This window comes from Uloborus diversus, unplaced genomic scaffold (assembly GCF_026930045.1).
Source record: "Uloborus diversus isolate 005 unplaced genomic scaffold, Udiv.v.3.1 scaffold_289, whole genome shotgun sequence".
Taxonomy (NCBI): Eukaryota; Metazoa; Arthropoda; class Arachnida; order Araneae; family Uloboridae; genus Uloborus; species Uloborus diversus.
In genome coordinates this window covers 37,271-51,800 of record NW_026558449.1, presented here as the reverse complement: position 1 = coordinate 51,800, position 14,530 = coordinate 37,271, and the positions used below count along the sequence as shown (strand labels likewise).

Sequence of the window (14,530 nt, the reverse complement as noted above, 5' to 3'; positions counted from 1 at the left end):
AAAAAAAAAAAAAAAACAAGAGACCATACATCTTTGTTTTGTCATTAGCCAGCATTGATACGCTTTAAAATTATTCATAAAACATGGAATTTGATTAAGGAATGAGGAAGATCTCGTGTAGCAGTTGAAACAAACATTCTAGAGAAATAATAAATTAGATTGAAAATAAGTGTTTTTATTTTTGAAAATTGATACAATTTCGCATAGCAGGCTGCTTTAACCATTACGGCTTAAATGCCAGCACATGTTTTTCTTTTATTTGAACATTTAAAATTCAAAACAAAAACCAATTGAACTGTTGGCATAATTAAAGTCAAGTTTAAAAAATTTAAATTAAGCCAACATTAAATGGCCGTGTAATGTCAAGTTGGAGACAAGCAAAAAACATGTTTCAGAAAAAAAAATACATTTATTAAATATGACTAGAAATATGATACAATATCCCCCATAAAAGAACACCCCCAAAATATCACATCAAAAGTGGTTCCAATAAGTAAAAGAAAAATGTCACCAATCTGTCGATGAAGTCACTGGCCAGTCCGAAGGATTCTCATCCAGGAACACAAAAGGTCTTCCGGATCACACTTCAGGAACGCCCTTAGCAGGTAGGCAACGTTAGACAGTTCGAAGATTCGGCGAACATATCCAGTAGAATTTTCGGAATGCACTTCCCCGGCAATATCAATTGGCCGGACACAAAACAAGTGTTTCTTCACCTGGACTCATTCTAATTCCAGGACTTGGAAAATTCCAATACTTGAAAAGCAAGGTGAATATTCATCACCAGTTACACACCACTAAAAAACCCCCACTAGCACCGCGGGGAAAAACCCCCTCCACACGTGAGCCCAACTAGGCTTCAGGATCAAAACAAAACTGGGGATCGTTGAGAAGAGAGAGAGAGTGTTGCCACTCGCCTCAATATATATGTTTCATCAGCCAATGAGATTTCATGCCTCGATGACGTCACCACACTAACTTCTACTGCAACTATCACTCATTTGTTTATTCCACTGCCGCGAATATCCGTACTCGTCTCCATGGCACGAGCGGACAACAAGTGGAATTAATTCGAATCAATCAGGTGACAACTCAACTTTTTCTGAATCAACACATCGAGACATGCAATCTTCAATGGTTTTAGTAAACAGTCGCCATTAATTATGGCGTGGGGGAATTGTCAATTGAAGTGTCAGCACCAACTAGTTGAATTCTACTTTTACCAGACTGGGCTTAAAGTAGGTAACAATTAACTTTAAAATATTTTCTTTAAATTATCGGCTGTGGACCGAGGATAAAAATAAAATAATATTTTATGCCAACATGAACTGAGTCGGTTTTTTAAGTGTACTTTTTCGAACGTAGACAAAATGCATTTTTTTTTGCAGAAAGCAAAGAGCAGAAAATGATTTCTTACTTTTGAAGTTGATAATAATTTTAATGTTTTATATCGTATTTGAATAAATAGCTAAAGTTTTACTGAGTGAAACTCGTAATTTCAATTTGGCGTAGTATTTTTTCATTTATATAAAAGGTCGAACACTGCTAACAGCAAAATCTACATTTCAGCTTACAATGAAAAACTTTTACTGCACAAAAAGGATTCCCTTGAGGTTTGAATTTTTAAATCTAATACTTTTTTTAATGCTTACATTATGCTTAGTTATCTGAATGGAGTCAATGCTTTAAAAAAAAAGAAAGAAAGAAAGAACACCCTATGATTAATCGTCAATTTTTCTGAATAATAACTGTAGCCTGTGTAAAGGAGTTGAAACATCAAGGAGCATTCCCGTCGCATTGATTTTATTGCTGAACGTGAAAATAAGTGTTTTTTTTTTTGAAAATTGACACACTTTCCCATAGCAGGCTGCTTTAACCGTTACAGCTTGAATGCCAGCATATGTTTTTCTTTTAATCAAACACTTAAAATTATTCAAAACCAAAACCAGTTGAATTGAGTTCAATTTTTAAATGTAATTTTTCGAACGTAGACAAAATGCATCACCTCCCCCCCCCAAAAGCAGATTAGTAGAAAATGATTTCCTACTACTGCTATGAGAAAAATATACATTTTAGCATACAATGAAAAAGTTTTTCTGCATGAAAAGAACTCCCTTGAGAACTGAATTTTTAAATCTAATTCTTTTTTATGCTTACATTATGCTTAGTGGTCTGAGGAGAGTCAAATCTTGAAACAAAAAAGAAAGATCACCCTTCGATTAATAATCAACTTATCTGAATAATAACTATAGCCTGTATAAAGGAGTCAAAACGCCAAGTAGCTTTCTCGTTGTATTTATTTTATTCCCTTACGTGTTTTATCTGTTGTATGTTATGAGTACATGTAATGCGTAGTACAAACCTAAATTTGCTATAATGTCGGACAGCCCGAGCGGTCCCGAAAGTCAGCTAGTTTATAGCCGATTGCTCTACAGAAAAATTATCAACTTAACCGAACAACTAAGTCCAGTGCTTTTAAGCTTCATTTTAAAAAAAAGGTTAATTGTAGATTTTTTATTTATTTATTTATTTTTTTTTTGACAAAAGAGACGCAAAACATTGGAAAATTGTATTAAAATTTTGCTTTAAAAAAATAATCTTCATAAGAACTACAGGCTGCATCAAGGTTATGCAACAGCAATGGGCATTTCCGAAACACTGATTTTTAGACCGTAAGTCTATTTTTTATCATTAGCCGGCTCGATAAGCTTTAAAATGAGAGGAGAATTTCTTCAAGAAATAAGAAAGTTCTCGCATACCGACAGAAAAATTGTTCATAGAAATAATATATAAGTTAAGATATTGAAGAGAAGTGTTTTTATTTTTTAATTATTTTACAATTTGTTATCTCAGGCTGCTTGAACCGTTATGGCTTAGGTCGCAGCACGTGTTCATCATTTAACCGAACGGTTGAAATACAAAATCAGTTGAACTAAGTTTGTTTTTTTAGCGTAGCTTTTTGAATGTAGTAAAAATGTGACTATCTATTTGTTTTTTGCTGAAAGAAGGAAAAAAATTGATATTTTATCCATTACAAATTGTTAGTAATTTTAATGTTTTACTTTGTATTCATAGTTTAACTAAATGAAAAGCGTAATTTCAATTTGTCTTAGATTTTTTTTTATTTGTACAAAGGGTCAAAAACTGTCATTAGAAGAATCTACATATCAGTGTACGATTTATTTTTTTTAGAACAAAAAACCATTCCATTGTAATAAGATAAATAATACCTTTGTGCTGAATAGTAAAGTCAGACCAAACAACATAAGTAGAAGCACAAATTTGTAAATTACAGCAGACACGTGTTTCGGCGTTACAGGGAACGCCTTTTTCAATGCAAAAAATAATGAGCTTATGGATGAAAAGACATCCGACAAAAGTCTTGTCAGATGTCTTTTCATCCATAAGCTCATTATTTTTTGCATTGAAAAAGGCGTTCCCTGTAACGCCGAAACACGTGTCTGCTGTAATTTACAAATTTGTGCTTCTACTTACGTTGTTTGGTCTGACTTTACATTCCATTGTAGTCTGAAATCTTAAACCTGATAGTTATATTTTCGCTTACATTATGCTTTAGCTTTCTAACCCGAGCAAAAGCTTTAAAACCAAAAAAAAAAATTTTTTTCCCTCACTTCTATTTATTGTTTGTATGTGTTCAGGTACTTTGTGATATTTGTCTAATTTTTTGATGCAGGATCATCTGGGATGGGCCCGAACACTCGTTCTTCTGGTTACCATTCGAACGCTCTGCCGATCAAGATATTCAGCTCTGTTGGACACAGCGCGAGTTAAACTTATAAATTTAACAGAAAACCTCACTCCAGTGCTTTAAAACACATTTTTTGACAGGAAAAAAAAAACAATTTTTAGACTGTGGGTCTATCTTTCGTCAATAGCCTGCACAATAACCTTTAAAATGAGATGTAAGTCAAAGAAATCATTCAAGAATTGAGGGAGATCTCGCGTAGGAACAAAAAACAGGCTTTGGAAATAATATATAAGGATAATTAAATAAAAATAATTAATATATGAAGAAATATGAGTGAGTAAAAAGGTGAATGAATAGGAAAATAAGTGAATGAATGAATAAAGAGAAGTGAACTAAAAACTAGGTGAAGTTAACTAATAAATAAATACATAATGATTTAGTAAATGATTGAGTGAGTAAACAAAATAAATTATTTCACTTTGCCCCATCCACTTTGCTAAACTTTGTACTGTAGTTGTACAAAATATTTAAAATACAAATAAGCTTAATATGAACTAAATAACTATTGCTCCAAGGGTTAGAAGGTCACAATTAATATTTAAAATGTGAAAAACAAGAACTTTAGCATTTTTACTAATAAAAATAATTTTTGACTTATAACAATATATCACAATATGAGTATCAAATTTTGAAAATTTCCTTTGTTATCAAATGCTTGAATCCACAGCGTTATTTTTTTCCTGACTGGAGTAGACAACATGTACTACTACATAGTTAAAATATTACCAGATAGGTGGCATTAAAAGCAAAGTAAATATTTCATCATTTCCTTTCCCCACATTTCCCTACTTAGAAAAGCATTAAACAGCATGAACTATTCTTATCTTTAGTCTTTAAAAGGTTTTTAAAGTGGGTGATTTTCAAGAAATAGGTCAAGTTTCAATGTCGGTTACTCTGTAAGCCACAAGTTCAAAACTTTGACACATTTGCAGACATACTCCTTATGGTGTAATTTTAGATCCAGGTTAGAAACCCAAGACACCTGATCAACTGTTAAATTAAACAGCCTCAAAGTTGATAATTAAAAAAAAAGTCAAAATTTAAGGTCAATTGCTCTGGGAGCCATAAGTCTTTATTTTTTTTATAACACTGTAGAAAAACTCCATGTGTATAGTTTTAGATTTAGATCAGAAACCCATGGTATCTAATCAACTTCTCTAACTAAGCAGTCTCAAAATTGATTATTTTGAAATGTAAGGTCCAGTGATGTTCCCATCCATTTTTCTGAGGGTATACTCCCATTAATCCACTACGCACAATTTGTGTATGTGATCATACACATAGTATATCATAATATGAAAATTTATGAAGCTTGAGGGTTTACGCTATATGTCTAAAAAATGTTTGAGAATATACGGCATATATCTAGTATAATACCCTATGGGAACCCCACTGGAAAGGTCAAGGATTTTTGAATCAATTACTCTGTAAGCACAAGCCAGAAACTTTGAGATATAGCTGTATTTATACTCAATGTAGTGTAGTTTTAGGTCCAGTTTAGAAACCCATGGTGCCAAATTAACTTTTTTAATTGATAATTTAAAAAAAAGTTCAAATTACAAGTTAATTACTCTATAAGCCATTAGTCAATAACTTTGAGCAACAGCTGTAATTATACTCAATTTAGTGTAATTTTAGATTTGGATTAGAAATGCATATAATCTAATCAGATTGCTTTGTTAAGGGATCCCAAATTTGGTAATTTTGAAGAAAAAAAATAAATAAAAAGATAATAGCTTAATTTAGAATGATAAACCACTCCTATTAAATTTCAAAATAATATTAAATCTATTTTTCTAAAGGAAGAAGATAGAAAGGGAATGAGATTAATTCTCTGATAGATGAGTGTATTAGAACCACAAGAAAGCTACTAAATATCTTGATGTTCATAAGCCCATTTATTTTTGTGTTGCAATGTTTTACACATTTGAGCTTTTTTGGACGTTATATTTTTATGTTTTTACTTTTGATCATAAATTTATTTATTTATTTTCAAAAGTTTATTGCTTAATAGCATATACAAAATTTAGCTGTAATAATTTACTCAATTCAACTCAATTAAAATTCTCTTTCTAAAGTTCAGCATTGATTAATGATCATCACCAAGTCAAAGATAATGTAAGAAGCAAGTGAATCATTGTACATATTGCTGCATTATGTAAAGCATATATTGGGTGATAAAAATAAGCCCGTATTTCAATCCCCCCCCCCCCAAGACCCATGAGCATGTAAACTTGGTCTAAAACTATATCACTTAGTATAATTGTAGCTGTGTCTCAAATTTTTTGACTTGTGGTTTACAGAATAATTGACCTTGAAGTAAGCAGTAAATGTTTTAATGCTACATACCTCATGAAAATCATGACAGCTTTTCTACCTGCATTCAATTAACGTTTTGGTCATTTTTAGGTTTGTGCTCCAAATCTTAGGGAGAAGTTAGGTGTTCCAGTACCCTCTTCAACTGTTTTAGTAAGTAGAGGCAGATATATTTATAAAAAATGTGTAGTGAATCATATATTTTTTTTTGCATGTCATTAAAAAAGTTTACAATACATTTGCAAATTAGGAAATTTAAAGATATTTCAAATAATTTTCAAGACATTTTATAATGATTAGATGACTTATGATAGAACCTTTCATTTCTGTTTCCAGGGTACTATTGCCCCTTATTTTGTGGATCGTTATGGTTTTGCTGAGACTTGTAAAATTATAGCATTTACTGGTGACAATCCAGGTAATACTCAAATATACTATTTCTCTTTTCTGTGCATTTTTTCCTTCACTTTTTCTAACTGTGCAGTTATTTTTTTAAAGTGCAAAAATGACTCAATTGACTCAATATTATTGATTTTTTTTTTTTTTTGCAAATGATCATTTTTAATTCATATTGTACAAACACAAAAGTGACGACCAGCAACAGGCTCTGGGCCCAGCTAGACTGGTCCTAGTCAATTTACAATCCCCAGTGAAGATCAATGGCCCTCTTAAAACTGTCTACTCCTTTGCTCATTACCACCTCTTCCGGTAAGCTGTTCCAAGGTTCCACTACCCTGCTAAAATAAAAATTTTTCCTAATATCCATGTTAGCCTGAGATTTAAATAGCTTAAAACAATGACCCCTTGTCCTGTTTTCAGTGCTAAACTTTAGCCCCGTAACATCTTTCGTTTTAATAAATTTAAACAGCTGAATCATGTCCCCTCGGTCTCTTCTTTGCTCAAGACTGTACATTTTTAGCTTTCTAAGCCTGGAATCATAATCTAAGTGGGAAAGTCCACTTATTAGCCTTGTAGCCCGCCTTTGAACCCTTTCCAATACATTAATGTCTTTCTTAAGATAAGGAGACCAAAACTGAACAGCATACTCCAAATGGGGGCTTACCAAACTTCTATATTCACCAAATATCCTAAATAAACAAACAAACCACTGACGTAGACCGGAAGTAGCGAGTCTTATTTCCGGTTAAGCGCCAATCTCCATTGCTAGAGATAGGTGTTCATAGCGAAAGCGATTTTGTTGTGCTTCTTTAAAAAGCAGAATAATGTCTTCTGTATATTTCAATGCATTAAATAAGAAAGACAAACTTAGTTATTGTTAAAAATTATCTTTCAATGGCTGTGACCTTACCGATCCTTTAGTAGATGGATGGCGAATCTATTGCTAACGATTGATGTTTACAGTGTTCAGGCAATTTTGTTTTCTTTCAGTTCTAGGTAGAATCATGTCTTTTGCGTATTTTAATGCATGAAATGAGTATAATAGGCTTTGCTATTCTCAAAAATTGTCGATCAACGGATCTGATTTTCCTGATCCTTTAAATACAGAAATAAGAAAAAAAAAACGAGTCTTCGTTTGTCAATCATTACCGCGATTTCAATGATAAGCATTTATGAATACCTCCTAAACAGAAATAAAGTTGATACAAAGTCTGCTTTCAAGAATCACAAATCTACTGGATTGCAAGTACGTTGTGAATTGTAATTCCTATTCTTAAGTTGAAGCTATTTTTTCAAAGATGGAAGCTTTTCTGCACTGTGTTCACACAGAATGGCTATGACAGGGAGTTTTGGTGTCATATTCAATCAATTCTCCTGTTGTAGCTTTTCAGTTCACGCACACTTATTACAGTTGCTACCTAATTTTCAGGTTTGATATTTAATATATTTTATTACATATTTGTTCATCACTTTTTTTTTTGTTTAATCAACTTGCTTCTGTAGCAAGATTGATAGGCATAAAAAAAAATTGAAAGATAACAAAATTTAAATTTAATCTCCGAGTGCTTTCTCCTGCGTTAAAATTGCTTTGAATGTAATACCAATAGCTGTACTATGATACTATACTATAACTTTAATAAATGTGTTTGTTTACCGATTGTCGAATATCTAAATTTGTTTACAATTACAGCGCCTAATATTAAAGTACCGTCAATAACTCGAAGTCCCAAGAGACGGGCTAAATGGTTCGAGTTATTGATAGTTCGAGCTATGGGAAGTTTTTTTCTCATGAGGTAATGAATAGTGGTTCTTTATTTTAATCACACAAATCAAACTGTTTGAAACCCGTCAAAACACTGGAAACTTTCAGCTTTGCAGGAAGCAAATAAAAAATTGTTCAGGTTGAGTTTTTCTAATAATCAGTTTAATATAGATCAATATAGATCTTCACACATTACAGTAAAAATACAAAGCTGATGAAATTAAGGTGAATGTTTCCAGCTCGTAAATACCTCGCACAAAGTGTGTTTACTACATAATATTCATTAAGATTCAATCCTTTCGCTTTAAAGCATTGGCTTTGATTCGACGATCAGGACCTTTAGAAATTTGAACATCTTTATTTCTGACATCTTATTTGCTCCTGTCCTCATGCTGTACCCGAAAGCAGAACAACATCCCCTCTTTTTACGAAAATTTTGCGCCTTTGAAATTTATGATTAATTTAAAAAATTCAATCAAATTACAGATACGTAAACAGAGCAATTCGTCGTAAGAAGCAATACACATAAGACTTCCGCCGGAAGTTTTGAGTGACCCCGTGCATCCCTGCCACCTAGTGTTCAAAAGAGTAAGCGTGGCTTGGAATTTGGTGAATAAGGGCAGAAGAACTTCTTTAGATTTATTTGAAATAGATCTATTGATAAACCCAAGCATCTTATTGGCTTTGTTGCTAGCAATGCTGCACTGTTGGCTAAACTTTAAATCCTGACTTATTAGGACCCCCAGATCAGTAACTTTGTCTGCCTGACTAATGACTGAACCTTGCAAATAATAACTTGTACACTTATTTCCATGCCCTAAATGTAGCACTTGACATTTCCCAACATTAACAGCCATACCCCATTTATCAGCCCACTCCGTAATATGATCTAGATCCTCTTGCAGCTGATTTGCTTGTTCTTCATTTTCTACAGTCCCCATAACTTTGACATCATCAGCAAAACAATTCATGTTCCCAGAAATATTTTTGTGAATATCGTTCATACCTTAGCAAAGATATTTGCTGTTTTTATTAGCTTACTGTTCTTTAAACATTCAAACGAAAAAAGAAAAGAAAGTTGAAAATTATGAAAGGAAATAAAAATCAAAAATAAACTATGTATGAAAAATAATTAGCACAAAAAATTCAAAATTAATTGTTTGAATTAGTATTTATGAAAATGCAAAAGTGACAACCAGCAACAGGCTCTGTATGCAGCTAGTCTGGTCCTAATCAATTCATCAATCCCAAGTGAAAATCAAGGGCCACTTAAAGCTATCCACCTTCTTGATCATTACCCGCCTCTTCCAGTTAACTGTTCCAAGTATATACTATCCTACTGAAGTTGTAAATTCTCCTTTCTTCTGGATTAGCTTGAAATTCAAATAGCTGAAAACACTGACCTCCTTGCCATCCATGCAAAAATGTAAACCATTACCACTCTTCATTTTAATAGATTTAATCAACTGAATCATTTCTCATCTGACTCTCCTTTGCTTGAGACTATACATATTAAGCCTTTTAAGTCAGATATCATAATTTAAATCATAAAGTGTCATTATTAGCCAAGTAGTCTTCCTTTAAACCCTTTCTAATAAAGAAATATTTTTTTTGTGATAAAGAGACCAGAACTGAACATCATACTCCATATGAGGTCCTACCAAACTTGTGCATAAAGGCGTAAGAAAGATCTAAGAATTTTTCAAAATAGATCTACAAATAAATCCAGCATTCCATTGAAAAATTAAAATCTTGAATGCTCTCTTTTGAGGGGGTTCATTCCTGAGAGAATTTTGGAAGTTTTCTCATGAAAATTCTCTCTTGAGGAAGGGAGGGGGAGGGGGGATTGTCTTTCAAAAGTCCCCTTTTGGAGAGCTCTCAGGGATTCAAGGTGATGAAGCCCCCCTTCCTTCATGTGTTTGCTGGAAAAATATTTTGATTCAGGTAAAACCTTTTTGTTCACTAGAACTTCATTAGTACTACATCTTGGTTCCCATTGGTAATTCCTTTAATTTGAGCAAATTTTAATTCAGTTTTGGATGGTTAGAAAATCACTTTTTTTTTCTTTGGAACATTCTCGAACTTTTCTAACTCATTATAAATCTAATAAATGTAATTCAGGCATACTTTACTAGCATTAACTTTCAGTCATTGGTTGGAACTTATATGCTACAAGTAACAAAATTTTTTGTGCAGTTTGCAGTGAGTAATGCGAACAATAAAGTACCACTTTGTAATGATTCCTACAGACTACTTTTTACATTAGTTCTGTGAAAATAGATAAGGTTCAAATGCAACAATTCTGATTTGCACTTATCTTGCACAAGTGCAGCAGCGGACTCGATAAGAACGTTTACATGGTTAGGGGAAATTTGGGAAATTGTGTTTTTAAAGGGAATTAACTAGCTTTAAAACACTTAAGAAAATCAGATATTTGATAATTTTCTGCCATTTCTCAAATTAAATATTGGCTATCATTTCCGGAAAAGTTTTTGGTTAACAGTCAGAAGTCTAGCAGTTTAGTTCAACCCTCTTATCTAAACACTAAAAAATAAAAGCTGATATAATGTGAGACATTGCCTGACCATTAACTACTAATCAATTTGGAGAAGGTGAAAATTGCAGCATACACTCATATCTCAATTCGCAAATTTGAGTTTAAAAAAAAATTAAGAAGACTACAAGAAATTAAAAAAAACAATTTCATAGATATTGATTCAGCTGAAAAGCAACATTTAAAGAAGAAAAAAAAACATAGTCATGAATACAAACTGCTTTCAAAACTCTTGATTGCAAAAACAAAACCTTTTCCTACACCAGTGAGAAACTGCATTTCTGTACATTTTATTTTATTTATTTATTTATTTATTTATTTATTTTTTGCAAAAAGGTGTTAGGGTATTTTCTTTTGTTTTTTTAGTATAATTTCTATCTGTGCATTTTTTAAGTTCAAAAATAAGTATATAAAAACATTTAAAAAAGTTAACAGTTTGATGTAATAATAGTTACCTTATAAATGCATAGTTTCAGGTCACCAAATTTGGCGTCTTATACTATAATGTTCCCTATTTGAACAAGACAATTTATTATTGCTGTGTGTTCTAAACCAGTTTTACAAGTTTTCTTTTTATTTTCTACCTTTTAAATTTTTTAACGTGAGTGTAAATGGAACCTTCAGCTAAATACCATCATATAAAAGTAGTTAAGTAGTAACTGCAATTCAAAAGTAGTTTGCATTTACTATATAAAAAATAGTTATTGTTAACTGTATTTTTAATAAAGTAGTTATTGTTAAAAGCAAAAAAAAAGTATTTTTTATCACTCCTTTCATTATATTATTCAAGGTCTACTAGAAAAGGATCCTCCCTTTTTTTGTGCAAAGATTTGAAGCAGGCATGCTTACGTGAGCTGACCTTAAACCTTTGTGTGCATGTATGAATTTTTCTCATCTGCCAATAGCGTCAGTCAGTGGCAAAGAGTTTGACTGAGGTAATGTATAGTGTTCGTGTTGGATATTTTAAGTTCGAATAAGATGATGGGATAACTGAAACTGCAACAAGTTTCATCATTGGAGGACAGCCAAGTGGAAATCATTTGGAAGTTGCAAACGACAGTCAGTGATGATTTTCCAGTACATTTCAAGCTCTTTTTGGCAAAAATCCTGACTTCTGTAGCTCAACAAACATCATTATCTCTTGATATGTCCCCTGCATTTTCAGGCTGTTCCACTAACTCAAGAAGCCATTGAAAGGTAGAAGATCAAAAACAAACGGACATTGTGACTGCAACAGCTGCTGTGCAAAACTCCATTCTGAAAAAGGTCTTCTTGGAATGCTTCCAACAATGAAAACATCACTGGAAAAAGTGGCTGCCATTGGACCAATAAGAAGACTAGTTTGAAGAGAATTAGGTTTTCAACAGTCTAGTTTCATCAATGTGTTTTCTTTGGTCAAAAGATAGATGCTTTTCCAACAGATGTTGTATGTAGATACATAAAGAATATTTTAATTTGCCCATTTTAATATTATGTTTAAGCAGTTAAACTTAAAAAAAACCTTTTCCAACACTCCTTACTAATGCAAAGCTTTAGGATTGCCATATAATTCAGACAAAGTTGAGAATTCTTCCAGTGCTGGAACTCAAGGCTGGGTCATCTGGGTGAAAGACTAAGACCAAAATTCCACAGAATTTTATATGAAAAATTAGCAATGCAAGAAGTAAAATGTTTAGAAAGTGAAATGCAAAGACATTGTAGCATGCATTTTCTCTTCCTCCTCCTTCTCTTTTTTTTTTTAATTCATAAAGAAAAGGGCACCAATAGATGCATGGTGTTTTCATTAAACTATTTACGGCCCTATTCTCAATACCGTCACAGCGCGGAGATAAAACTCGGCTCCCCAAAACTGAGACCTAAGGAAAAACTAGTTTCGAACACGGTGCGTATTGTCCAAGTCGTGTGAAGCACAAATTACGTTAGCCGAGTTTGAACTGGAGTAGAAATGAAATGGCTGTCGTCATTGGATAGAGTGACTCACGTGACATTTCTACCTAACTGCATTATACGTGGTAGCTAAATTCGCACGCTGAAGAATGATTGACATGTTGGGATTAGCGAAATGGAACTAGTTCATGCAATTATTTTTTATTAGACTCAATTTGAAATTTAAAGACATCAATGCATTTTTTTAAAGTTTCTGGAAAGAAACTTAAAGAGTTATTTCATCTTGTTATTAATTAAATGTTTATTTCATCTTGTTATTAATCAAGATGAAATAAAAACTAATTCAATAATATAGTCATGTTCTTTGCAAGGGTTTCATCTGGGTCGGGCTGCAATTTACAAAATCGCCCCCCCCCCCCCCTTCAAAAAGATGTTTTATGTAAATGTGAAGTTCGTGCAATTTTTCAGAAACAAATCATTTTTATTTTGGTGTTGTAACTATAGTTGTAATTAAAAAATGAGTTTAATTACGAATAAATTCTATGTAAAATTTGCCCTTGACGCATATGTAACGTGCCCCGTCCAAGTGGAGAATACCAGTGTAAATCTGCAAAGTGTATTTATGAAACCATTGCAGTTAGAATTTACAATATTTTAAGTTTTTGAACCCAATTATAGTGTTGAATATTTATGTCAGTAAAACTACCATAGGAATTGGAGGTCTGTAAAATAATTTTTAGCATATATCATTGCAATTCAAAAGTTGATATTGACAGTGTTTTAAAACTAGACTTTGGGACTTTCTGCTTAGACGCCAACAATAAACACGGTTCCTCTTGTTTATGGGTTCCCTTTACAGCCTCAGACATGCTGTACTAGGTGGGAGAATATGCATAAAACTCCAGCTATAGGCATGCTCAGTGTGACACATAAATCTAGGTCAACATTTTATTTTTTCATGAAAATTGTATCTGGATGATTGTAGTGTATTTTGAAAATATATAATTACAGTAAAATTAAATAAGAGAAGGAGAGGCTCAACAGAACTGAGCATTATGAACAGACGATTATTGTACATACTTGCTGCATGTCAGTAGAAAGTTTTGTGTTTTTTACTATATTCATTTTATTAATTCAAAATAAAAAAAATAAACAAATAAAAAATAAAGAAAGTGTGAAGGACTTACTCAAATAACTGTTTAGTGTTCCTTTATTTTTAAGCATAAATATTTCTGTTTTTTATGTTTAAATATGTTGAAATAATGTTTTTGAATGGTTTAAATTTGCTTAAAAAATTCCTCATAGTTCAAATTCATTAAAGCATGATAAATATAAAAGGGAATGGTTTCCTAACTACCTAATGTTTTTCTCAATTTCTATGCAAAAATTGTTTTGTTTTGATGTAATTACTTTATAAATGAAAAGGAACATTTTATAAGATATTGAGCCAAAGACCTATTTTAGCTAATGCTACAAAATGAAGTTTTTCATTGGGAGAAAATTAATTGATTCATTGTGTTACAAGCATGTGATTATGTTTTTTTAACTGCAGTGCTCAAGATTTTTTTGATGACTACAAATATTCATCAGTTTTGAAGTCTATATGTGAATGAATTTTTAGTTATCTTATAGAAGCTCTCAGAAATTTGGTCATTGTTAAAGTGCTTTGTATTATGATTGTTTACTTAAATATTCATCTGTCTTTTTCTCTAAACAGCGCCATTTGTACAAGGCAGGGAATAGCATGCACTATGACAAGGGAATGACACTAAGAGGAAATAATACATTCTGCTGAAGGTATTAATTCTCAGAGAAAAGGAAACACTATAATTTTAAAAGATCT

The 14,530-nt window shown here is 32.2% G+C and overlaps 1 protein-coding gene across 1 annotated transcript in view; it reads left to right on the top strand.

Moving 5' to 3' along the window:
* Positions 1-14,530, top strand: part of LOC129233252 (xylulose kinase-like) — a 56,869-nt gene that overhangs the window by 25,357 nt on the left and 16,982 nt on the right. Inside the window, exons 6-7 of the mRNA XM_054867303.1 lie at positions 6,179-6,238; positions 6,422-6,503. Coding sequence (XP_054723278.1) covers positions 6,179-6,238; positions 6,422-6,503 — 142 coding nt within the window. The remainder of the gene's footprint in view (positions 1-6,178; positions 6,239-6,421; positions 6,504-14,530) is intronic.